A 26,006-nucleotide genomic window follows, 5' to 3' on the forward strand; every position below is an offset into this window, starting at 1 on the left:
TCGGAATGGTCCAGCTGTGAACCCTGGGCTGAGCACTGCCCCACACCATGGGCATGGGCAATGGTTTGTGTCACGGACTGGTGTCCATAAGTATGACTGATACACCCTTGAATCTTTTTTAGCTGCTTTTGAACAGCTATGGTGTTTTTTTTTCAGAGCAAGGTGATTGGAGGTTTTTGCTTCCATGTAGTCAACACGGTGACAGTGTGAAATTGCTGTGCCAGGAGCGGGGCTGCCAGGCCCTGTGGCAGAGCTGCCATCCCTTGTGGCCGAGCTGCTGTCCCCTTGTGGTGCTCATCCCTCTGTGGAGGGTTTACTGTCCTGGCAGGAGCATGGGGACAGTCCAATGAGGAGCCATGCTTTCCATTAGCTCACGACAGGGTGGCTGTGCTGGTGTGGGGAGTACTGTGGAGGGACACCCCTCCCAAAACTTCCCACCCACCAGGAGCTGCATGGGGCCAGGCAGGGTGTCAAGCTCACCCTCTTGACAGCATCTCTGCGGGCTGGAGCAGCCCTGGGGGTATGTGAGGGAGCAGGGTTGGGCTGTGCTCAGGCTGCCTGCACCTGCCTGCACACGCCCCACGCCCGTGAGCTAGGCACGAGCAGCTCAGGTTAGCATCCTGGGAAAGTTGGTGAGGTCTGGGGATAAATTGCCATCAGTTTATCTCATTTAGGAGGTAATCAGAGCCAGGGACGTGCAGAGCAATTGAATCTTAGTTGTTCTGAAGTATCATAAATCAAACGAGCTGTTGCTTTTTTACATGGGCTCATGTTAAAGAGAGCTCCATGTCAGGCTGCCAGGGAGCATCCACAAACTATGGCAGGCGTGGGATTGGGCTGCCGGAGATGTCACCAAACTAGGGAGTGCAGCTCGGGCTGTCAGGGAGCACCCACAGGCTGGCAAATGTGTGTCAGGCTGTCAGGGGACCAAGATGCTCATCCCCATGGTGTAGTGCGGTGTCATCCTGCAAGGACCGTCAGGAAAGTCTGCTCTCATCAGAGCCCAGCAAAGCTCTGTGGCTAGGAGTGCGCCGTCCTGCCATGGAGCAGCCCACAGCCCCCCTGCAGCCACGCTCCTCTTTGCCTTGACCCTCGGCCCCAGTTCAGGCTCCCAGGAGGGCCAAAGAGCCACCAGACACGGCTGAGGGCAGCAGCACCTTTGCGACGCTCCCTGCTCCAGTCTCCCCATGGCTGCCAGAGCTCCGGGGATAATGAACTTCTCATGTGCTTAAAGAGTGATGCAGGGTGCATGGCGAGAAGCTGACAGCCCCTTAATGTGCTTCTCAGTGGCGGCCAAACGACGCGGTTTTGTCTTTGTTTTTTAGTTTTAAAACCCACAGGAAATTGATGGCCAGTAAAGAGTTGTGTTGGGGCGATGTGCGTGATTAATGCCAACTGTCAGGGGCTGTCGAGGCCGATCGTGGCAAGCCAGGAGCGTGAGGCTGAGCCGTGCTCACCAGATTGCTGGGGATTCCAGCTGCTATCGCTCAGCTCCCGCCTGCCCCACACAGCTTGTGTCACCCGTGCGCTTCCTTCCACCAAGCCTCTTAATTCAGTGCTAACAAGTCACTCCAGCTCATTATGGACCCTGCAGCTCCCTGTTCCATCCTGGTGGGAGGGAGGCAGCCTGTGCTGGGCTTCTCTGTGGTTCAGCTGGTCCCCTGTCTCCATCAGCTCCCACCCCCTCGGTCTCTGGTTCCTGGGGGGAGCGTATACAGCTCCGTGTTGCCCCTCTGAGAGACCCTCATGTGTACACCCCTGACCCTGCCACAAGCCTCTGCTCACACCGTGAAGCCCGCACTGTCTGTGCCGTCCTTCCTGTGACCTCCCTGCCTGGTGCCTGCGCACACCCCCCGGCCCTTCTGCCACCTCCCAGGCCTGCCCCCGCTGCGCACATGCCGCACCCCACATTGCATCCTCCCTGCCGTGCACACAGAAACGACGCTCCTTGATCCTCACGTGACCCCCCTGCACAGCCCCGTGTGCCTGTGGGGTCCCTTGGGAGCCCCTGCTCGTCCTGACACACCGTGTCCTTCCCCACACGCGCCACGCGCGTTTGGGACCCCGCCGCCTGCCCCCGTTGGACAGCTCAGCGTGCCCATCCACACTCGAGCCCCCGCTGCTGGTGCCATCCCTGCTGGTGCCATCCCTGCTGGTGCCATCCGTGCTGGTGACGTGCCAGCTCGGCCTGGGACACTCTGGGCCCCGGGGGCGCTGGGACAGCGGGCGCTGGGGGGTCTCCACAGCGCTGTTCCTGCTGCGCTCTCCTGGCGGCTGTCCCTGCGGAGGGGCCTGTCCCCGTCGCACTAATACAGGTTGGGAATATTGGGTTTAATGATCTGCAAAATGAGGAGGTAGCGAACTGACATTTACGAATGGTGCTGCATCCTTCTCTTCCCAGACGCCTGCTAATTTGTTGATATCCCAAACACCTCATAATGATATGGTACAGTTGCAGCTTGCAAACAAGCATCCCGAGGCCAGGGGCTGCCGTCTGCCCTGCTCCAGGACCCTCCTCACGGGCTGGGCAGCCAGAGAACGGAGCTGTGGGCCAGGGTCTCCCTGCACATCTGGACAGGACCTGCGCTGGCTCCTGCCATGTGCCCCACATGCTGAAGGTGTCCCCCCACCTCCTCCCTGTGTGACTACCCACCCTCCAGGGCCTCTGGAGGCACTCGTACTGCTCCAGCAAAAAGCAGGAGAAGGGGTGGGAGTGGGAGAAGGACAGCTGGATGTGACTGGGAGATGGTGAAGAGCAGAGGTGACAGAGGAGACTTCTGCTTCAAGACTGGGGCTCTGTGCCAGCTCTCCTTCCTGTTATGCTGATGTTGGGTGGAATCCTGCTCCCCTCTGTCAGACCTGCTGGGATGCAGGGAAGATGTCCTACCCTATCCTGCACCCATCTGCTCAGGAAGGAGCCAGCTGGGGAGCATGGAAGGCTCTCTGCCTGGTGTGCTGGCATGGAGATGCTCCTGCCATCCCCTGCGCTGAACTCCCCCTTCCCACGGGGGAAGCAAGTGCTGCCCTGGGCCTTTGGGCTGGCATGGGGGAGCTCTGTCCAGTGTCCTGTACAGAGAGGGAATTGCTGTGCTCTGTCCCAAGTGCTGGGAGCACGGCACTGCCGCGCTTGGTGGGGACCAGAGGGGCATTGCTCTGTCCTCACAGAGCTGCTTTGTATCCCGGTGCTTCTGGAGCAGCCCCCCATATTGCTGTGTGTGCTGGGAGAGTGCTGCCCCAGCCCATGTGGGGGCACCTTGGGCAGGGGTGAGGATGGGCCAGCCTGTCCCACTGCAGCTCCCCGGGGGAACGCACTGCCTGGGTGACCTGCTGCACCCCACGGGGAAGCAGCGTCCATGGGAAAGGAGGTGGGAAGTACTGCTCCTGTGGCTCCGTGCCAGGGTCCCCACAGGAGGGTGTCTGGGCTGGGCACCGATGCAGAGTGTAGCCAGAGTCCTTTGCAGTCTCTGCCCCAGCCCTGTGTTGAAGCTGAGGCGTTTTTAGCTCCCCGGTGTACGCCTTCTGCTCAGAACTGTACTTCCCCTCACTCAGAGCATGGAGGGGGGACTTGGCACAAGCTGTGAGGGCAGCACTCTGTGTCACTGCTGACCTAACCCTAACCCTAACCCTAACCCTCCCCTTCCTTTTCGTCTCTGGCATCCCACAGGTGTCAGTGGGACACCCTGTTCCAGGGGCACCTCGCCCCCCGGGCTGCCTTGAGCAGCAGGTGCAAGCTGCCTTGCATCGTGGTGGGCACTTCCTTACCCTCCTGCTGTGCCTTTGTTCTGGCTCCCGGCTGGACACACAGGATGTCTGCATTCCCTCATTCCTGGCAGCCCCGTGATGCTCTTCTGCTGTCCGGAGGATGCAGAAGCATCCCCAAGGCCGGCGTGTTGGCGGGTGGCTGCACTGGGGCTGCTCGTGTCCCTGCAGTCCCGGCCATGCCCTCCCTAATCCTGCTCCTGTTCAGAGCCCTCGTTCTTGGGCGGTGTTGGAAGGGGGGTCGCGGGGTTAACACCCATTAGCAGAGCCAGCTCACACCAACTCTGCTCAGCAACTCTTCACAGAGCTCAGTCTTTAAAACATCATCAAAAAATCATCAAGAGAGAGAGAGGCAGCGCATTCATTTCCACTGCCCACTAATTCTAATGGAGCTGGTGTAATGGGCTCCCGCCAGCGCACCGGGGCAGCCGCAGGGCTGGGGGCCGGGCTCTGCCATGGCCGCTCACTCGGACGCAGCTGGGGAGGGCTCCCTGCACCTCTAGGAGTGGCTTCCTCTGAGGTCTGGGCCCTGTCAAGTCAGAGTTGGCAAGCTCTGGACTTCTTTGACCTCTGAGAAGGAGCCTGTGCCCATGTGTGGAGCAGGGTAGAAAGTTCTGCCAGCTCTGCTTCAGCAGAGGTGGTCTAAACCCTTCCGCTTATGTCATCTGCTTGGTGCTACCCTTTCATCCGGTCAGAAATGGCCCTGTCCCATTGGAAACCTGTACCTCTCCCCAGAAGAAGCAGAGAATGCCCAGTACTTTCCTTAAAACAACAGCTCGTGTCTGATCCAGCTTGTATGGGTGCCCTGAGGAGCTCAGGATCTGGTGCTAGACCATCCCAAGAGGTGGGTCTGCACAGTGTTCGAAGCTGCCGCAAGTCCTTGGTTCCCTTCCCAGCTCTGCTGATCCTCACCTGTGAATCCAGGGGTGTGATCCCGCAGTGCCATGATCTTCTGTCGTAGGCATGCTATGCTGAGGCCTCCAAAGGGATCCAGCCCCACAGAGCCATCCTGCACTATGAGGTGGGGAATTTGCCTTAGCGCAGCAGAAAAGCTGTGGTCCTTTGTCAGCTCTTCCCAGGCTCTGAGAGCAGCAGAGCCTTTGTTTGCCATGAAGCTGGAATCCAGGAGGCACAAAGAGGAAGGGAACGGAGGTCCTGCATCTTGCAGAGCTGGCACTTGGGATTTGGTTGGACTGGGACTGCTCCCACGGCTGGAACTGGGCAGCCCCAGAGCTCTGGGATGTCCCTCAGCTGTGACAGTAGGGAAAGTCCATCCAAGTTGGGTTGCAGCCCCAGAAATTTCTCTCCCAGAAGGAGGGAACCCCCTGCCCTACTGTGAATGTCCTGAGCAGGGTGCTGGGAGCCACATGGAGCCCCCCGCCCCAGCACGATGCCTCAAGGAGCAGCAGTGACACCTACACCAGAGCCCTGGGCAGGCAGAGCAGGCATTTGCTTTCCTGGGAAGCATACAGGTGCAGGAAGGCTGGGACTGGGATTCCTGCCTGCCCGCTTGGTGGGGAGGTGCTGGGCGAACAGGAAACAGGAAACAAGGAAGATGGAGCCGTGTGAGCCCACAGCAGGAATCCTTGCTGTGGCTGTTGACCGTGATGTCCTCTTCCTGCTGTGCACAAGGGGCTCGGCAGCAGGGAGGACTTTGGGCTCTGCTACACAGCCACAGGTGGCTCAGACCAAGGCAGGATGAGATTTGAGGATAACAGGGCCTGTTCTGATGTGTCAGGGTCCCCCGGGAGCGCTGTCAGCACCTGGGCAGCCTCTCTCTCCCCCAGGGAGCTGCTGCTCATCCTTTCCTGGCTGGTAGTGCTTGGCCCCAGGCAGCCACGGGTCCTGTGCCTGTGGGGGGATGGTCCTGGCTCCCCTGCAGTCTGGAGGCTCCCTGCCCATGCCGGGGTCTGGCAGCACTCACAGAGGCTGGTGCCAGCAAGCAAAGGAGGCAGTGCCTGTTAGCCTGGCTGTTGGCTGGTTATTTCCTCTCCCGGTATTCACAAGCTAACAGCTGTATATTTTCCAAGAATCTGGTTCTTGAGCTGGGACTTGGTGTCTGTGGGTGTCTCCTGCAGCTGAGAGCTGGAGGAAAGTGCTGGACAAGTGGGATGTCCCAGTTATGCCTGTGCATCACAGAGCGGGGAGAGTCCAGCAGCATGGCTAACTCCCTGCTCCCTGTAGTCTGTCATCCTTCTGAGGGCTCAGTCTCTCATCCCAGCAGGAGAGAGGCAGTTGCAGACATCGTTCCCCAGAGCAAGAGTCCCAGGCTAATTTAGGATGAAATGAGTAAAAGAGCCTGGCCTTCCTATCTGGAAAGGGCAAGCCAAGACAAACCTTCATGCTGGAGTCATCCCATCCTCCCCAGCCTTGTGCTCCTGCACCAGTTCACGGGCACTGGTCGTCTCCAGGTCTGGTACTTGTCAGTGCAGGTGCTGACCACAAGCCTGGGAGGAAGGGCTGAGCACTCCCATCATGCCCAACAGACCTGGTTTTTCTAAGGAGACTTTCCAAGGTTGCCCCATGTTCTGGGGATGTTTGTGGATTCAGCCTGGCTCAGATGGGCCCAGGTGGCCCCACAGGAGCTGAGGCTGGCCGTGCCCTTGGTGAGACCCGGCCAGGGGTGTCTGCAGCTGTTCCCTGTGGGCTGCAGCAGCTCCTCAGTCCCTGCCTTTCTGCTGCTTCCCTCCGCAGTGAGGGGCTTCTGTGCTGCAGAGAAGTCAGGGAGAGGAGGATCCCTCCCTCAAACCCCTCCAGACTCCCCTGCCCACCTCCCCACGTCACGTCTGGTGCACACAGACCCTGCCAGGCTTGAGGCCAGTGCAGCTCTGCCTTGATGTGGACCGGAGGCCCCTCGGTCTCTGTGCTGTCTCTGGAGCTGAGCAGTTGACTCCCTGCTTTTAATAGAGAGCTGGGAAGGCACATTATGGAGATGAGGGTGTTATTTGCATAACGCTAATTAGGTAATTACAAATCATTTTGCTATGAGCTGAAGCGTGTGCTGTGACATAACGTTTATTAGTCATTCCATTCAGGCCCCGCTTAGTTAAGTCATTTACTGCACTAACTACTGAAGTTGGCAATAAAAGGTAAATGCTGGTGCTGGGTGTGAGGCTGACACGACACCCCATGAACTGTGCCCGTGGGGGGCCTCGTGAGGCAGAGCCAGGCTGGCAGGTGTTAGCAGGGCAGAACACCTTTTAAGCCTTGGTGAGGAGCTGCCTCTGAGCCCACCGCACAGGCCCCCTCGCTCCAAAGCCACTCGAGGGTGGGCACTGAGCACTGGGGCTGTCTGCAGGCACCGGCTCAGTGGAGGAGCTGATTTCACTGCTCCAGAGGCTGGCAGCTTTCTCTCAGGGTGGGACACAGGGCAGGGAGAGTGGGCGCAAACCGGTGGAGCTGTGTGGGGCAGAGGGAGGGAGGACTGGCACCAAGCAACCCTGCCATGCGGGGATGGCGGTGGCCTGCCAGGATCTGTCCCATGGCAGACCCTCTCCTTCCCAGCCCTGTGTTATGGCACACCTTTCTCTTCCAGAACCAGATGAGCCATTTGAGTTCATTATCGTGTCACTGACGGGCCAGACATGGCTCTTTGAAGCCTCAACATCAGAGGAGCGGGAGCTCTGGGTACAGGCCATTGAGAGCCAGATCCTGGCCAGCCTGCAGGGCTGTGAGAGCAGCAAAAACAAGGTAAGAGGCATCTGCTTTGCCACGTTTCTCCTCCATGTCTCACACTTGTCTGTCTGTCCACACTGAATCCTGTCTTGATCTCTCCCAGTGGTAGTTCAGTCCCGTCCCTGGGACTATGTGGTTCCCGCAGGTTTCTCATCACCTCTTCCCCACCTGGCTCTGGCCCCACAGAGTACTCTGCATCCCATGTGGCTGGATCCTACATGGTTCATCCCTCCTGGACATCTCTGCCCTTTCTCCCCATTTTGGCTCGCTGTCCCCTGCTCCTCTGGCGCACACCTGGCCACTCCAGACCCTGTTGTCAGAGCCCCCATGCCGGCCAGCCTCATGGAGCGTGGTGTGGCACGCCGGGAGGGGTGCGGGATGCGTGGTAGGGTGGCCGGCCTGCAGTGAAGAGGGCCTTGTGGGGTTCTTTCCAGGCTCGGCTGGGCAGCCAGGGCGACGCGCAGGCCATGCAGGCCGTCCGCACCGCACGTGGGAACAGCTTCTGCGTGGACTGCGATGCACCCAGTAAGAGATGCTACCCTGGGCGGGGGGCTCACCCAGGAGGGGAGGGGGCTCCAGCCACTCCAGGCAGACCTCTCTCAGCCCAGAAAGACCTGCTCTATGTGCCTGTCCTGTCCTCTCCTGCAGTGGACCTGCTCCTCGGGGTTGGGGTACAAACCATACTGCCACACTGGCCAGCCTGAGGTCCTGGCCTCTCGGTGCCCACCTGTCCCAGGGACACCAAGCTGGGAAGGGCTCTGGTGGGCAGATGCCTTCAAATAGGAGTCTGAACCACAGGAGACGGGCTGGTGAGTCTTGGCAGGTTATTAACTCTCCCCCACTGATCCTGCTGCCCTCAGATCCGGACTGGGCCAGTCTGAACCTGGGCGCTCTCATGTGCATCGAGTGTTCCGGGATCCATCGCAACCTGGGCACCCACCTGTCCCGTGTGCGCTCCCTGGACCTGGATGACTGGCCTAGCGAGCTTCTTATGGTCATGACGGCCATCGGCAACGCGCTTGCAAACGCTGTCTGGGAGGGAATGGTGGAAGGGTACCCCAAGCCCACGCCTGAGAGCAGTCGGTAAGGGAGGTGGTGAACCCCAGGGATGCTTCTTGGGAACAGCACCAGTAGGGCTGGGGGACGCCGCAGGGGTTTGGGAGCAGCCATTGAGGCAGGTAGGATTCCTCAAGGTGCTCCGGCGTTGGGGGTCCCGCCTGCCCGCCTTGTCCTGCCATCCTGGTGGGGCGGCGGGGCTCCGTGGCAGCCACAGCCGTGCGGTGACTCCGACAGCTGCGGCTGGCTGCAAAGCCGAAGGGGTTAACAGAGATGGTTTGGCAGCGTCGTCGTGTAGGTCTCCAGGGTCTGTCCCTTTCAGGCCCTTGTCTGTCCCTATCGGAGCCGCTCTGCTGTCACTCATCCCAACAAGAGCCCATTCTGCGGCTTATCAGCGGCGGAGCGCGGGTCAGGGGGCGGCGGCAGTGAGCATGCCCGGCGCGGGGCATTGATGGCCGCCCGGCAGATGCAGATGGATAGAATGGCAGCAGATAGCGCCGGGACGGCCCGCATCCATCCGCCGCCCCGCGGCCCCGGCGGGACGGACGCGGACACAGCCTTTGTTTGCACCAGGCGAGACGGCGGCAGCGATAAGGTGCCTCCCGTGGCGCTGGGCTGGCGTGTGCAGCGCTAACCTTTCCCTGCCGCCGGCCGCGGCCCGCACGCAGGCTCGGGGTAGGGACGGTCCCGGAGCTGCCGTAGCGGGCGCGCAGAGCCAGGGAGCGTGGAGACAGGTGCGGGACGCTGCTGCCGTACGGGCACAGATGGGAGCTGTAAGGAGGTGCAGTGAGGCAAGCAGGTGTCAGGCGGGTGTCCGGAGTGCGGTGGCAGCCGTGAGCACGGGGGCGCGGCGGGGTCTATGCAGAACATACCTGAGGTGTGGAGGCGAGATGCGCCAACCCTGGGCACTGAGGGACAGTGCCAGAACACGGCCCCAGAGGAATGCACAGCTCTGGAGAGATGGGAGATGGGCACAGCAGAGGAGTGTGCTGGAGAGGGGACGTGCGGGGCAGGAGTGCTGGGCCTCCTGGTCCCTGTTTGCTGCTCACACGAGTACGTTCATGTGGCAGTGCTGATACTCGTGTCCTTTTGTGCATGGGGCCCAGGCAAATAGTCTCAACTGTGACAGTGACAATGTCCTGTCTGGCAGGGAGGAGAAGGAGCGCTGGATCCGCGCTAAGTATGAGCAGAAGCTCTTTCTGGCCCCGCTGCCTCAGTCTGACATCCCGCTGGGGCAGCAGCTGCTGCGGGCCGTGGTGGAGGATGACCTGCGCCTCGTGGTGACGCTCCTGGCCCATGGCACCAAGGAGGAAGTGAACGAGACCTACGGAGATGGAGACGGGCGCACGGCGCTGCACCTCTCCTGCGCGATGGCCAATGTGGTCTTCACGCAGCTGCTCATCTGGGTAAGACAGAACCTGCAGCCTCCACTGCAGTGCTTCTGGTGCTGTCCCGGTGCTTCCCCACCTCCCTGCTACCTTCATCCATCCTGCTTCTGGGGGTTCCCCCCTATGCCCGCTGGCACTGACCTGCCCACCCTCTTGGCTCCCTCCCCCTGCCTTCCCCAGGGCTCCACAGCACCCTTCCACCCCCGTGCCCCTGGGCACACGGTTCCCAGGTCCCACTGACCAGCTGCTTCTCTCCCGAGCAGTACGGAGTGGATGTGAAGAGCCGGGATGCTCGGGGCCTGACCCCGCTGGCCTATGCCCGGCGAGCCGGCAGCCAGGAGTGCATCGACATCTTGCTGCAGCACGGCTGCCCCAGCGACAGCGCCGTCACGCTGACCCCCAGCCTGCCCCGCCGCAACGCCAATGCCAACAACAACGCCTGCGCCGCGGCGCCGGCTGAGCTCAGCGCCAGCCCCAGCACAGTCTAGCCCTGCACGGGCCCTCCGGTCGCCACACAGCTGCCCTCCGGCCCTGCCGGGGAGCAGGGCCACAGGAGTGGCTCTGAGAGCAGCGCAGATGGGCCCCCACGGTGCTTGCCCCTACCAGAATCCCTGTTCCAGCCAAGAGGAGGCTGGGAGCCAGCTGGGAGCCGGCATCCTGCTCCTCTGCGCTGGTTCCAGCCGCCTCTCGCCGTGCAGCTGTGCAGACCCAATGCTGGCAGCTCGTGGAGGGGCTCCCACGTAATCACTGGGGTGGCTCCAGTGCACCCCGTTCTCGTGACCGGTACATGGATGGGGAGGCACTTTCTCCTGCCCCCCCTCACACCCTTCTGTAGATTAACCAGGGGCTGGGGGCAGTTCAGGTGTGTAGCCCCCCTGCACAGCGGTACCAGGGAGCTGATGGCTCCTCCTGCTCTCCCTCCATGTGCAGTGGTGAGGTGGGGGCAGCAGGAGGAGCATATTTCTCCTTGCACCCCCACGCTCCTCTGCTTCTGGCCGGTGCAGGAGGGATGCACGCACCGATACTGCTCCCCGGGTGCCGATGCAAGGGTGGCATCTCCCCAGCGCAGCCCCTGGACAAAGGCGTCCCCAGCTTCCCTGGTGACCTGGAGGGGGAAGAGGATGGTCACCTCGGTATCCCCAGCTCTGTCTGTCTGTCTGTCTGTAGAGTCACTGTCCTTCCAGGTTAAAGCTCCAAGCCATACACAGTGTCTCCATCAGAGCCTCCTGTTGGCTCCTGCTGCTGCCCAGGTGGGGCTGGTCTCCAGCTGAGCAAGAGGAGAGGACCATCTCTCTTTGCATTGGGGACAAGCCTCTAGGTGAATGCTGGAACCTCAAGGCTTTGGACACCGCTATGGAATGTCTCTGTCACTTGTGTATAAAATGTACATTGGAAATATTTATATGGACACTCTGTATATACGGTTTCTTTTCCATGAGTTGCCCTGTGTGTGTTACCTGCAGCCAAGGAGATAAAGGCCAATAAAGCAACCCACCTCCTGCCAGGCCAGCGTCTCAGTGTGCTGCCTTCGGGGCCTTTGATGCAGCCCTGGTTTGCAGCTGGGCCTGGGGACTCTGCAGCCCACACTGACAAATGTTCAGCCTCTTCTCCGGCTCGGGCTCTGTGCCAAACAGCAGTCCTGTGCCACACTGGGCCCCTGGGACATGGCAGAGTGCTGAGGTGTGGAGGGGAGATGCGCCAACCCTGGGCACTGAGGGACAGTGCCAGAACACGGCCCCAGAGGAATGCACAGCTCTGGTGGGATGGGAGATGGGCACAGCAGAGGGGTGTGCTGGAGAGGGGACGTGCGGGGCAGGAGTGCTGGGCCTCTTGGTCCCTGTGCACAGGACAGCGAGTGTGAAACTTGGATGGGGGAAGGCAGAGATGGGCAGGGACAGATGGGCTGCCACAGTGAGCTAAGAGTCTGCAACAGCTACAGAAGACTTGGGATCATCGAGTCCCAAGGCACAGGCAGGCGCCTGAGCAGTGAAGGGAGCCGTGTGTCTGCTCTGCCAGCCCTGACTTTGCATGCTTCTCATAGCTGTGGGCAGAGCAGGGCCCCAGTGCTGGCAGCTCTGGGCTGGCTGCGCCCCAAGCCACACCACAAACAGCAGTTTGGGCCCCAATGTCTCTTTGTGCTGTGCTGGGGTCCAGGTTCTGCTGCTCTGGGACTGGGCACAGGCCTTGGGCCTCAAGCCTGTGTGGCAGTGGTGCAAGGAAGGGAGGTGCCAGGACACCCCCAGCTGCCACAGGTACCCTCAGATGTCCCTGTCAAACCCCTGCCGCGTCCTCGTGCCCCTCCCATGGCAGAGGGCTGCCTTGCTGGGGGCTGCAGGCGGTGGCCCCGGCCCCTCCACCCCTTGATGTGTTTCTGGCTGTGTGTGCCCATGTCATCATCCTGGTCCCAGTCCTGGTCCCGGTCCCGGTCCCGGTCCCGGTCCCAGTCCTGGTCCCGGTTCCAGTCTGGGTCCTGTACCCATGTCATCCCTCGTTCCCGTCCCCTCGTGGTGCCCATGAGTGCCCCCACACCAGCCCCAGCTCCAGCCCAGTGCTGGGTTTGGTTAATTTCCTGGCGACTGCATTAACGGGAATGGAAGCCGAGGGACGGCAGCTCCTCTGGGGCCCATTAATCATCCCCCTCAGACAAGCTGCCTTGATTACAAGTGGCAAGAAATTCATTAGGGCTGCGGCTCTGACAACTTTTATCTGCGCGGCTGGATCTGACTCATTAGGCAGCCAAATTAAAGCCATGATGGGCCCTGATGAAATTCACTGCTTGTTTATCTTGTGCGATCTGATACATCTGCCCATACATCATCTCCCGCGCGGGATCCCGCCCTACCCAGCCCTGGCGCCTCCCTTCCCATCCCAGCCCTGCCCCAGGCCCCCCGGTGCCCAGCCTGGACCCAGCTCTGACCCCGGGAGACCCCTCACCTGCCCCGACACCCTGCCTGTGGCATCGGGGCTGGAGTCAGGGCTGCAAGCGATGCCGATGCCACCAGGAGCCACGCGGGGACAGCTCTGGAAACCAAATCACGCAATGGCCTGAACTGGAAGGGACCCGCAAAGATCATCAACGTCCAAGGTCCAAGGCCACACCGCCCCAAGCAGCCCCCCACGGCCCACGCAGTGCCCACGGGGTGCAGCCCCCTCAGGGCAGCCGGAGCCCTGGCCAGGTTCTGCTGGCAGAGGCACTGCTGTGGGCACACAGCCCCGTGGGGACAGGCCCCGTGCCCTGCTGCTGCCCACAAACTGCAAACGGGTGCTGGGGATGCCGGGGATGGCCTTTTGCTGGGAATGCCACCAGATCCCTGTAGGCTCTGGCACTGTCCCAAGGAGCCAAGGGTGGGCCAGACCCCACCAGCAGCAGCACTCATGCCCTGTCCCACCTTGCCCCAGCCCAGCATTACTCCAGTGTTGGAGCACATCTGGGTGCCAAGGTGACCAACGTGGCTTCAGGTGGCCCCGGGCCAGGACAGGGTGAATGAAGCAGGAGCTCCATGTCTATGTCCATGTTCAGGGGCAGGAGCTGTGTCTGGGTTAGGGGCAGGAGCTGTGTGTCGGTGTTTAGGGGCACTGTGTCTGGTTTTTGGGGTAGGAGTCAGGTGCCTGTGCTCAGGCTGATGCCAGGGAGGTCACAGGCCAACCCTCTGCTCTGCTGTACACCAGAGGACCATCCCAGGGCAGCAGCAGTGGGACTGTCCCTGTGTTATGTGGCCCTGAGCAGCAGCAGTGACCACTGCAGATCCGTGGCAGCACCATGAGGACCCAGCAGCACTCACACCCTCGAGCTGAGGCTGGAGCCAGGGGGAGGGAGGTGGTGCCACAGCACAGGAGCCATGGGATGCAACCTCGTGCCATGAGTAAATCCACGGTGTGCAGCCTCAGGCTGGAAACCAGCCATACCACAGGTTTGCAGCACTTCCCAGAGAGCCTGGGCACAGCTGGAAAAAGCCCTGCAGGGTACAACTTGCAATCAAAGTCCCAGGGGCCTTCTTGCAGCCCCAGCTGAGCGGGCACAGCTTCCTGGGGATCTGTAGGTGGGTGCAGTGGGGCATGGGGCAGCTCCACCTCCCCTGAGGCTACGCTGGGATCACAGGCTGAGCGCATGCAGAGGTGCTTTTAGGAGACATGGCCAGAGCAGAGATCCCACCACAGGGCTGTGCCTTCGTGTGTCCAGTCAGCCTTGCCTCTGGGGGAAAAAGCACAGGCGTGACCGTGTCCCAGCTCCCTTGGCTTGTGTTCACAAAGGTACAGCACCAACACACTCCACTACAACAGCTGCACCCTGTGCCCGTTCACGGTGGGTACAGATGCCCTCAGCACAGGGAGTCACAAAGCCCTGGGGGGAGTTCTGGCCTGGCTGATGGGGACACTGGCCAAGCTGGCATAGGCTGCAGAGGAGTTGGGGAGTGGTCAGAGGGAGCTCGCAACCCTTCCCAGCTGCCAGCCATTGGGACATGGTTTCTCTCTTGCCCATTGTTTCTCTCCTGCACCTGAGCTAGTCCTGGAGCCGCTGGCTAGTGAATAGCACCGTACTGTGGGCCATTACAAGACCATTGTCAGGGAATGCTGAGGACCAGCTTTGTTGTGCTGAGTGAATAAACGGTCTGCGGGATACAATCCCTGCTCCTTTCCCAGTTCGTTAAGAGCCACCATATAGGTAAACAGGTAAACAGATGGACAGGCTTGGATAGGGAGAATTCCCATGTAAATGCTGAAATTGCCTTCCTTAGGACATAATAAGTTTTGTTCATATGAATGTGTGTATATATATGTATATATGTGTGTGTGTGTATAAACACATTTGTATAAACAAACTCATGTCCATGTAAATACACACTCTGTGTATTTATCTCTGTGTGTCCACACCTGTATCTACCTTTTACTCTGTGTGTACATGCACATGCGTGTGTGTGTGTGTTTGTACCCGTGCACATACATGTGTACCAGCATGTGTGTAGGGATTCCTTCCCCTGCAGTTCCCGCTCCAGGACACAAGGTCACAGCCAGAAGCTGGTAGATAGGAAATTCCAAATAAAAGCAAGTGAAAAAACATACTAGGAAGGTGGTACAGGGGCCCAAGAGGAGGGGTTGCCCAGCCTTGGCGATACTGGAAGTCAGATGGACAAGTTCTTCAGCATCTTGAATGGGACAAGCTCCGAGCAGGTGTTGGAACAGACCTCCCAAGGCCCCATCCAGCTTCATGGATCAATTGCCCCGGGTCTGTCTTTACTGCCCAGTATTTCATTGTGCCCCTCCTTCTCCCAGCCAGCCCGTCTGACCCAGCACCCAGAGCTCCAGCTCATGGAGCCCCCACAGCCCTCCCATCTGAGCAGGGGCCACAGCTGCTCCAGGCAGTGCAGGCAGTGCTGTGCAATGTGCTCACTGTACAGTGTGGGCAGTGCTGTGCTCCGTGCTCACTGTACAGTGTGGGCAGTGCTGTGCTCCGTGCTCACTGTGCAGTGTGGGCAGTGCCATCACGGTACAACACGGGCAGTGCTGTGCTGTGCACTGTGCTCACTGTGCAGTGCTTTGCTCTCTGCTGTGCTGGAGGCACCAGAGCCGTCACAGCGCTCAGGGTTCACAGGGAGCTCTGCTCTGCTCTGCTCTGCTCGGTGCCAGGAACACTCTGCTGCTCTGCAGCTCTCTCCAGCAGCGCTAGTGACAGCATGAGTCTGTCACCTCCAGCAGCACTACACAAAGCTGCACCTCTGCAGCATTTGTGGGGATTTTAGCATGGCTGTTTGTAGGGTTGCAGTGTGCATGGGCTCTGGGACTGGTCTAATACAATAATAACAACAAAATCTTCCACGCAGCTGAAAACTGTAGGTGTTGGAAGCACCTCAGCAGCAGTCCATGGATGAGCATGCAGTGGAGTGGGAGTGCTCTCCACATGGATTTCAGGTGGGCAGTGGCCTCTACAGTGCAGGAGGTGGGTTAAAGATGCAATAAACCAGTGCTGCCGCTGGGGCAGGACATTTCAAGCCAGTTAGAAATGCCTGGTGGGAAAAAGGGAGTTATTGGACCTTAAAATAAAATTTGACTCCTTTTAATGTCACTGCCCCAACCCCGGAGCTGTGGACACTTTCTGGACTGTTGCAGTTAACGTGCGCTGCTGTGTTGTGATGGGCTGCAGTGGCACAGACCCCTCATGTGGACACATTTGTAGTGGCAGAGCCCTGCGTGTAGCTCAGAATGGCTTTACCGTGCCCCCCAGCCTCCCACACAGGTGAGTACCAGTTCATGTGCCAGAGCCATTGCAGGCGGAGCTGCAAACAGCTGTGTCCCCTTTGCAGCCACGGAGCACAGCTAAGGTCAGTCCTTGTCTCAGACCAACACCCACCTGAGGACGGAGAAGTGGTGCAGCTGCAGGCAGCTCTACCCCAGCCTGTTGAAAAGGGCACTGACAGTTTTCTTGAGATCAGGGCACTGGGGGCTGCTGCCAAAGGACGTTTGTTCCCCTGATCCAGAGGGAATGCCAGCAAGTGTTGCTACCTGAACAGGGCAAATCCATGCTGGAGATGCTGTGAGTAACACCAGGCGGGGCATTTCCGGAGGATACTTTCCTGTTTCTAAGTCAGTGGTGCAGGGACAGAGGCAGGTGTCCTGCAGTGGAAGCCAGCTGTGCTGAATAACCAAACCCTGAAAGGATCCCGCAGAACCCTCTCGGGACCTGCAGCAAATATTTCTGTGGAAAGAGGTACCCATCAAGGACATCTAGAAGCACAGCTGTGTCCAAATGATTGCTCTGATCTGAGCTCTCTCTGTGTCCTTTGGCCACACAGGCCAACTGAAGCCAACAGCCAAGGGGCAGGGACTGCCACCCCCCAGTTCCCCGAAGCTCCAGGGCCCTGCAGGAGGACTCAGCTGTACGGGCTGAGCATGGACCCCACTCTCCAGGTGAACAGAATGGACCTGCCAAAGAGGGGAGGGATATGGGGAAGGAGCACTGCTCCCCAGGCAGCACAGAGATGGCCCAGCCCTTGCTATGGCATCGGGGAGGGGGCGCTCAGGAAGGTGGAGTCAGCTCTGGCTGTCAGGGATATTTCCTGATCTCCCAAACTGTGTCTCCCAGGGGAGGTGACAGCGGCTGGCTGGACCGTTGGTGATCCAGACTCCCTATCAAACCTGTGAGCAATTGGTGCCCCAGCAAAACCTTGGAGAGAGCCTTCCCCCTCTCCTGGAACATCTGGTGGCATTGCAACGGGTGTCGCTCAAACAGCACACGCATAGGATCTCTCTTGCCCCATGGACTCACTGGTTTGTCAAACCAGAATAGAGTTTCCCCAGGCTGGACACCCAGGGAGCCACACGGCCCTTGTGCAGTTGACTGGGTATGCAGCTGTGCACGCAGCTGTGCCCTGTGCCAAACTGGGTCTTCATGGGGTTCTGGGGCTGGGTTCAGTATCTGAGATGGCTGGCTGCAGAAGCAGCATCTCATGTGATAGCTCTCAAGAGCAGAGAATGGCTGGCCTGGATGTGCGAGCCCCTTTTGTCGTTGCTCCTGTCCCAGGGCCTCAGCAGCAGGGAGCCGGCTGTCCCGGGCCGGGGCAGTGGCCGCAGCCGCGTTGGGAGTCTGCAGCAGCACGCACGTTCCCCCGCCCCGGCGTGAGCTGCGAGGGCGGTCCCGAACCAGTCCTGGCCTCGGCTCCGCCGGCGGGAGAGCCGACCCGGGGATGCTCCCGGGCGCTTCCCGGCCCCCCGCTGCTCTTCTCCCTCTCGCGGCTCGGCACCGGCCCAGCAGCGGGTGCAACGGAGCCAAAGAGGGGAGGGATATGGGGAAGGAGCACTGCTCCCCAGGCCGCTGCTGCTGGCACAGCCTCCGGCTCCGCGGGCCCCGGCACCGGCCGGGGAGCGAGGGGCCCCGGAGCCTCCCCTTCTCCCCGTCCGCTCGCCCTCCCCGACCTCCGCGGCCGCCTCTCGGGGTCGGCGCCGCCGCCCGCTGCCCGTGCCCGCTGCCCGCGCCCGCTGCCCGCGCTCGTGTCCCTGTCGCTGTCTCAATTCCCATCCCTCTCCCTTCCTTGTTCTCCTTCTCTGCCCGCGCCGGGCCTGGGCCGCGGGACCCCCGTCCCTGCAGGGAGGAAGAACGTGGTCTTGCTCCATAGAAAATAATTTATTGAAATCACAGCTATACATGGGCGGGCGCCAGCGGCAGCGCGGGCCCGGCCCGGCCCGGCCCGGCTCAGCCCGGCCCAGCGGGCGGCCAGGACCCGAGGGCCAGGCGGCCACACTCCCCATGGCACGGGCAGAAGGGCACGCTGCCGTATGTACAGAGTTTACACGGAATAAATAAGGTACATGTACACAGGAGTGGGAGCGGGCGCTCGGCCCCCCCCGCGCCGCCGCCGCCCGCCCCAGGGTCCGGGAGCCCCGCCGGGCTCAGGGCCGGGCGCCCTGCTCGATCTGCTGGTGCTGGCTGCGCACGGCGAAACGATTGACGTGCACCGGGATGGGCACCACGATCTTGGGGTTGCGGACGGGCTCTCCCGAGCGGTTGCTCACGTTGCCGGCTTTGATGCGTTTCCACTTGGCGCGGCGGTTCTGGAACCAGATCTTCACCTGCACCTCGCTCAGCTTCAGGGCATGTGCGATCTGCGAGCGCTCCGTCAGGCTCAGGTACTTCTTGCAGTGGAACTCCTTCTCCAGCTCCAGCAGCTGCTCGCTGGTGAAGGCCGTGCGGCGCCGGCGGCTCTTCCCGGCCCCGGAGCCCGGCGGGGGCTGCTCGGCGGCGGGGCCGCCCTTGCCCTTGCCTTTGGCTCCCAGCGCGGCGCCGGCGGTCCCCCCGTCCAGGAAGGGCTCCTCCTCGCTCTCGCCCGCCGAGCTCTCCTCCTCCCGCTCGCTGCACGGCGTGGCCGCCGACTTCACCTCCAACTTCTCCTCGTCCGAGCTGTACGCCTTCCCGTCTGCGGGGCACACAGCGTCAGTGTCCGCCGGCGCGGCCCGCCGCCCGCACCCGCCCCGCCGCCCGCACCCCGCCCCGCCCGGGCTCCCGCAGCTCCCAGAGCCCCGCGGCCGCGGGGGAAGCTCTCCCCGCTCCCTCGGAGGGAGGCTGCAGCTCCTCCCGCAGTCTCGGTCCCCGTCGCTGCCGCGTACCGCAGCCCTGGAGCGGGCGAACAGGCGGCCCCGGCCCCAGCAGCAGCAGCCCCGCACCGGATCCTGCTGCGAGCAGCACCAGCCGCTCCACTCCCCAGCGACCTGCTCCCCGCAGCCTGCCCGGCTGCAAGCGGCAGCACCGACGGACCCAGCGGCCGCCCTGGGGTCTGACCCTCTCAGCAGCTGACCCATCCACGGCCAGCCGTAGCAGCATCATGGTCTCAGTAGCAGAGAACGTCCAAAACGCTTCCAGGGCTTGTCTGGACTTTCACGTAGGAAAGAACGCCCATACCTTGTCTCTCAGCTCAACCCTCCCTGTCCCTTTCCAGTGCACCAGACCATCGATACCGTCAGAAAGTAGCCAGCCAAGAGCTGAAGAATTGTCCTGGAAACAGCATCCAGGGCCAGCTCCAGCTCAGCAAACCTCTCTGCAGGGCTCTATGGGACATGGGGTGGCCCACTTCTGGCTCTCCCTCCCTAATCCAAGGATGCACCACAGCAGTGTGCAGCCAGGGAACAAGGTGCTGAGGCAGCCGGTGCTCAGGGCTCAGCTGTGCCCAGCGGCAGGCAGAGGGGCCGGACAGAACCTGCCAACATCGCACAACAGACAGCGCCTCGTCCCAGGCCATCAGGCAGAACGCAGTGCCGGGATTACCGCAGACACCTCTGTTAAGATACCTGTGAGGATATCGACAGGGTACTGGGGTATGAATCTCTTCCTTGCAAGCTTCTTGTGTCCCAAACTGCTGTCCAAATGATTAAACAGCCATGGAGCAAGGGAGGACACGGTGGGAAATAGACGGAGGAAAGCGGTCTGGAAGATGGTCACTTCCATAGTAGAAGGGCTCAAACAAAGTGAGAAGATGCTCTCAGCCACAAACAGGGATCATGAAGGGATGAGCCACAGCTCTGCACAAGCAGGTGAAGAAGCTTTTCTGTCGTGCTGAGACTAGAAGAGACCAGAACATTCTTCAAGTCTGACCCAAGAGCAGTAATCACGGCTGGAAGGAGTTGTCCTGAAACACTGCTGCTCTCTATACTCCAACACGCACAAGGAGAAGTAGCAGCTCTCCAAACTTCTGAGCAGTGTCCAGGTACTGGCATATGCAACCTGGACCACTGGATCACAGACCACCTCACCTCATCTCAGTGTGAAAGGCACAACAGCCCTCAGAAGCCTGACAGTGCAGGGTTTAAATACACAAACAGAAATGTAGGAGACTACTTGAGCCCAGAAGACATTCCTGGTAGTCTGGTGACTGTGGAGCTCCCACATCCCATGTTAGCCCTGCAGCAAGCCCTTGGCTTCCTGAGAGCAGGTGAGTGGCTTTGGAGATCTGGAATCTTCTCCCTGCTCTTCCTGCTTCCTACAGTGGGAAAGAACACCTTCATCTCTATCCTGCTGGAGAGTGATTTCTTTCTTCCTGAAGGTCAGGGGCAGAGGAAGAGATTTCCTATGTTCATAGAGGGTAAAGACCCAGAGAATTCATACTTGTGAGGCTGAGGATCAGCAGCAAGGGGCCAGGAGCACTTTGGCTGCCATTGCACAGCCTCATGGAAGCACTTTGGTGAAGAAAAGAAGAGCTTTCACTTCTGTGTACCACCTCTCTCTGGTGGAGCGTGGAGCCTGACAAGGTGAGAGAGGTCTTATGAGGAGCCCAGTGTCTCGCCAAGGGCTCTTTGGTCCTGTCCCGGCACTGCAATTCCCCAGGGATGGAGGATGGCATCCCAGCAGCCACACCAGCAAACAGTACTGGTAGAGCTTGCTCCTGTCAGCCCAGGCTGTGCCCCAGGAGACTGGAAGAAAGCTGAGCAACATGATGGTTTGGAAAATGGTTCTATCTCTGAATACACTCTTCAGAACCAGGCTCCAAATTTTAGATAGAGCACCCTCACATTTGTGTCTTATAAAAGGGCTGGGTTTGCAGTAAGGGACTTGGAACTATTTGATAACAGAATCTAAATTGGATGTTTTCATGAAGAAAATTGGTATACTGGTCTGTTAGTCACCCACTATGTCCCCAGCAAGGATGGAATGAAGGCAGGGGATCCCACCCATGTGGTGAGGGTATATTGAGACTTTCAGGGTCTTTGGACATGAAGTGAAGCTGTCACAAAGCAAAGCATCATGACTGAAAAATCAACGAGATGTAGTAGATGAAGAATAGGGTTGACCCACTGGATTGTTTTTCACAAAGTCACAGCTGTTCATTGATCTTGTCAAAGACATTGAAGGGAGTCCAAAGGGGGTCACAAAAATGCCCCGAGGGCTGGAGCACCTCTGCTGTGAGGCCAGGCTAAGAGAGTTGGGGTTGCTCAGTCTGGAGAAGAGAAGGCTCCAGGGAAACCTTATTACCACCTTTCAGTACTTAAGGAGGGCTTATAAGAAAGACAAAGAGACTTTTAAGTCCCTTGTGATAAGACAAAGGGTGATGATTTCACCTAATTAATTAAATGAGATATAAATTTAAATTAAATTTAGATATAAGTTAAATAGTTAAATTAGATATAAGAAAGAATTATTCACAAAGTGTGTGGCGAAACACTGGCACAGGTTGCCCAGATCAGTAGTGGGTACCACTTCCCCAGCAACAGTCAAAGCCAGGTCAGACAGGGCTCTGGGCAACTTGATGTAGTCAAAGATGTCCCAACCCATGGCAGGGGGGTTGGACTAGGTGGCCTTTAAAGGTCTTTGCCAACCCAAACCATTCTGTGATTCTGTAATTATGGATGTGGAAAGCATGGTGAAGAGACGTGGGCATCACAGGTGACAAAACTACTCAAGCAGCGTCAGGAAGACCTGGATCAGGAATGGGTGTTGTGATGAGCCCTGTGCTGGTAAGCACACAGGGGCACAACGGAAACTTCACCCTGTCCCTGACTGAATGCGCAGTCACCGCACCAAACCAAGAAAGAGTTTCAGACTACTGCCTGAATCTGAGGAGATTTGCAGAGGTCAAGAATAAACCTGCTCTCACAAGAGGTGGGGAGAGCTAGGGGTGTTAAGTACCTTTACACCAGGGGTCATACCTTTGTTGCAGCTGTAGAAATAAACCAGACTTCAAGCTTTGCTGCTTCTCACCACCAGTTTTCCTACATGACTCTCCCTGCTCAAGAAGGGTGGCAATTGCTGGAAGCAAGTTTCAAACCCAGTGAATGCAGAGAGAAGTCCTAAAATAGTGCATTGATTCCTTTGGCTGATACAGGAAGCAACTGATCTTGTGTCCACAGACACTTGCGTGATGGAGATACTAACAGAGCCTAGGGACACAAGCAGTCACTCCAGAGTATAAGTCACTAAATGTCAGCAAAACCATCAAAAAGGGGGCATTTATTCTTCACAAGGTTCTTCTACAGGTAAGAAACCTGTGGAACATCTTGCCACCTTGATGTGGGTGAAGTCAAGGTTATCCCTCCTTTCTGGGGGACTCCAGAGGAGATTAGATAAGGCCTCTAAGAAATCAGTCAAAGTTTACTAAATATACAGAAACAACACTTGGTACAGGAAGTCCCAGATGTGCAGATAGTTGGATGTGAGGGAAGTATCATTTTAGAATTGTCCATTGAACAGGTTGTGCTCTCTTGCTCTTCCCTGGACAATTGCTTTTGGCCAGGGCCATGGACTGCATGTGAGTTGCAAACCGCATTATAGATAGTTTTTGATGACTCCTGTTGACATAAATCATCTTTCTATTCCTTAATACTGGAAAAAGCTCACAACAACCCTCCTGAGTTTCCTCTAAGATGGTTATAAAACAAACCCCACTGTTCATTTCTGGTTTTGTCTGGTACAGCCAGGAGAAACATTAGGTAAAGGAGACGGCACATTTGGCCTGACAAATCATCTTGGACCCAGGCAAAGCAGCCCACAGAACTGGGTCCACATGGGCATATACCTGTGCAGAAGGACAAACATCTCTCATGGCTCCAGAGCAAACCCAGTGCTCAGAGGCAGCACAGGATGAACAGCAGTAGCAAGACATCTTCCCTTCCATCATATGAACCAGTTGCAACAGGAGAAGTCTTAGAGGCAGGATTTCTCGGACTCAGAAGTAGCCACAGTCTAGGTCAATTCATCTGAGTCTCTTGGGAGGAGGGAACATATTGGGCTCATATTGGGAACTGAGGAGCCATAGCGGGAGATTGAGCACAATGCAGTTTGTCTGCTGGAAAGATGGGATCGTACAGACCTGGTTTTGGCCAGGGCAGTGCTGCCCCCGAGAAGACTTTCACAAAAGAAGTAAGATTGCATCGGGCTTTTGACTCAGTACAGAGGCCGGGGAGCACCGGAGGAGCACCCAATAACCCATAAAGGTAAGGGGAAGGCAGAATGCCCCCATTGTCCTACTTGGAGTGAGAGGTCTGAGTGAGTGAAATGCTCCTCTGAGGGATGAACAAGGCAGGGCAAGGAAGACACCTGGGCTTACCCAGGAGAGACTAAAGAGAGGACAGAGAACGAACAGCCAAGCACTGCAAGAAGGTGCAGAGATTCCCAGCGCACATGCATGCCAAGAAGCCTGTGAGACAAAGGTGGATCCCAGGAGTGGCCAGAAGAGACAGCTCAAGAGAGGCCACGCCAGAGAAGCAGCAGCTGGCTCATCTGTGTCTTGCCGCAGGGACTCCTCACGCCCGTGCTGCAGGACCGAGGGAGAAGAGGTGAGTGCTGGACCTGGCTGAGAAATACGGAGCAACAAGTCTCTGAGGCCGGTGCCGGCGCACTCGGGGAAGGGTCGCAGCGCACAAAGGCGAGGACCCCGACGGGAGCCGTTCCCGGCCGCACCGGGAGGCCCGGGAGGGGCGCTGCCGTCGGGCTGAGCCGGTGCCGAGACGGAGGAGAGCGGGGCTGCGGGGCGGGCTCGGGGGAAACTTTAGAAAGCCGGTAGTGGCAGCGCGGCGACGCCGGGAGGCACCCGCCCGGGCCGCGGCACCATGCTGGGGACAAGGCGCAGCCCCGCGCCGCACCAAACGGGACCGGGACGGGGACCGGGACCGAGATGGGTGCGGGCGGGGAGGGCCGCGGACCGAGCCGTGGAACGCTCCGCCGCCTTCCGCCGCGCTCGCCCCGGGCCGAGTGCCAGGACCTCGGATAGCTCCGTGCAGCCGGTCCGGCCGCGGCGCTCCGGTCCCTCCGCCGTGTCCCATGCGGCCGGCCGCTCTCCTGCCCCTCCAGCCCCGCGGCCCGGCCGAGGCAAGCGAAGTTTGACGCCCATCCGCGAAAGCTGCGGACCGGGCCCGGGACGGAGGGGAGTCGGTTCAGTCCTCTCGGCTCGTCCTGCCCGCAGCTCCCCGATCTCCAGCACCTCCGCTCCGCGGCTGCTGTCCCGGAGAGCTCCGGCCCGCGAGACCGCCTGGCCCAGGTGCCACTGGGACGGCGGAGCGGAGCCGGGCAGGTGTCCCCCAGGGCTGCGGAGGTCCGGGTGAGGCGGAGCGGCTGCTCTCCGCCGGGCAGGACGAGCCCGCGCCGCTCTTACCTGCAAGGCCAGGGAAGGGGTCCGGGAAGTGCAGCGGCGGCTCGGCCGGCCCCTTGTCGCGGCCCGGGGGCAGCTCCTCCGCCTCCAGGCCGTCGGCTCCGCGCCGGCAGCCGGCGTCGGGGGTGGCGCGCGGCGGGGGCAGTTCCTGCGGTGGATAGAAGCCGTCGGGGGGCTCGGAGAAACTGGGCAGGGCGGTGGTGAGCGCCACCATGGAGGGCACGGCCTGGCCCAGGCTGGCGCAGAAGGTGTTGGTGAGGCGGCCGGCGAAGGAAGCGAGCGGGGCCAGCGGCGGCAGCCCCGACTGCAGCGGGGCGTGGGACAGCGCCTGCGGTAGCACCAGCGGCCGGTACGGCATGAACATGGGGTACCCGGTGTACAGCAGGTGCCCGGAGCGCGGCGGCGGCGTCCCGATGAGCGAGTCGATGGAGAAGGCGGTCCCCTGGCCGCCGGGTCTCTGCATGGCGAGCGGGCGCCTCCGGCTCAGCCGGCACCAACTTTGCGGCGATCTCGGGCCGCCGCCAACTCGCCGAGATCCCGCCGCCGCCGGGCCCCGCCGCCGCCGCCGCGGCCCCGGCCCCGGCCCGCGCCCTCCGCCTCCCGTGGGCTCCGGCGCCCGGCGAGAGCTGCCGCCCGCCCGCCCGCTCGCTGGCTCGGCGCGGCGGAGTGGAGGCGCGCTCGGAGCCGCCCGCCCGCCCCGCCGCGGGGGGGCCGGGCCGGGCCGCCGAGGGGAGGGGGGAGGAGGGGAGGGGAGGCGGGCGGGGGTGTCGCCCTCTGCTCTCATCCATCTTCTGCACATCACGGTCGAGTTCCTCCTTCAGCGCCCGCTCCGGCGGGGCGAGGCGCCCCGCTCCCCCGGCGCGGCCGGCCCCTGGGAAGGCACCTCCCCCTCCCGCCTCATCAGCTGTTATTAATGGTGATTGATGATTAGCAATTACGGGGCCAGGACAAGGGTGCTTTTGTGGAGCCGGGACGGGACGGGGCCGCGCCGCTCCGCTCCGCACCGCTCTCTCCGGGCCCGGGCTGCTCCGCCCGGCACCACCCTGGCTCCCGCAACCGGACCCGAGCCGGCCTTCCCGGCGGCTCCTGACGGCCGAGCCCGCGGGGAGCGGCCCGGTGACGGCGGCAAAGGGCGGGCTCCAGCGCCCCGACGGACCGGCCCTGGCCAGGCACCGGCCGCCCCGTGCCAGGGCTGTGCCGTGCCGTGCTTGTGCCGTGCCCGCAGACCGCTCGTCGCCGAACAGGGCGCGGGGGGAGCAACCGCGGGACAGGGTCGGGACTGCCCCGTTCTCGGCCCCGGAGCCTTGTCAGCTCGGAGCGGGGTCTACGTGAGACCGACGGGCTCGGGCGCCGCGGGGCCGGGAAGACTGCGGCGCCTCCCGCAGACACACTCGGGTCGGGGTGGGAGGGCCGTGTGTGTATCCTGAAATGCCCCCTCTTGCTGTTCCCCCGCACTCCGTTTTGTCGGACTCGTCCCCCGGCCAGCGGCCCTGGCGCGCGTCGTTCCATCTGCAGAGCGGGCGAGATCCGTGCGAGACGAAAGCTCCCGGAGCGCGGCGAGAAC

At 60.4% G+C, this 26,006-nt stretch overlaps 2 protein-coding genes across 3 annotated transcripts in view; one reads left to right on the forward strand and one right to left on the reverse strand.

The window, feature by feature from the left end:
• AGAP3 (ArfGAP with GTPase domain, ankyrin repeat and PH domain 3) overlaps nt 1-10,501 on the forward strand; it is a 109,368-nt gene extending 98,867 nt beyond the window's left edge. For both annotated transcript variants that reach the window (XM_040065856.2, XM_040065846.2), the window contains exons 14-18: nt 7,295-7,449; nt 7,869-7,959; nt 8,295-8,517; nt 9,641-9,896; nt 10,142-10,501. In XM_040065856.2, the coding sequence (XP_039921790.1) occupies nt 7,295-7,449; nt 7,869-7,959; nt 8,295-8,517; nt 9,641-9,896; nt 10,142-10,366 (950 nt within the window). In that variant the 3' untranslated portion in view covers nt 10,367-10,501. The remainder of the gene's footprint in view (nt 1-7,294; nt 7,450-7,868; nt 7,960-8,294; nt 8,518-9,640; nt 9,897-10,141) is intronic.
• A 7,478-nt stretch (nt 10,502-17,979) lies between these two features.
• On the reverse strand, nt 17,980-25,114 carry GBX1 (gastrulation brain homeobox 1). The gene is made up of 2 exons (XM_040074997.2): nt 24,446-25,114; nt 17,980-18,784 (listed from the first exon to the last, which is right to left on the reverse strand). The coding sequence occupies exons 1-2, from the start codon at nt 24,903-24,905 to the stop codon at nt 18,261-18,263; spliced, it is 984 nt and encodes a 327-aa protein (XP_039930931.1). The 5' UTR covers nt 24,906-25,114; the 3' UTR covers nt 17,980-18,260.
• Nucleotides 25,115-26,006: the final 892 nt, after the last annotated feature.

The sequence above is a fragment of the Hirundo rustica genome, chromosome 1 (assembly GCF_015227805.2).
Source record: "Hirundo rustica isolate bHirRus1 chromosome 1, bHirRus1.pri.v3, whole genome shotgun sequence".
Classification (NCBI taxonomy): domain Eukaryota; kingdom Metazoa; phylum Chordata; class Aves; order Passeriformes; family Hirundinidae; genus Hirundo; species Hirundo rustica.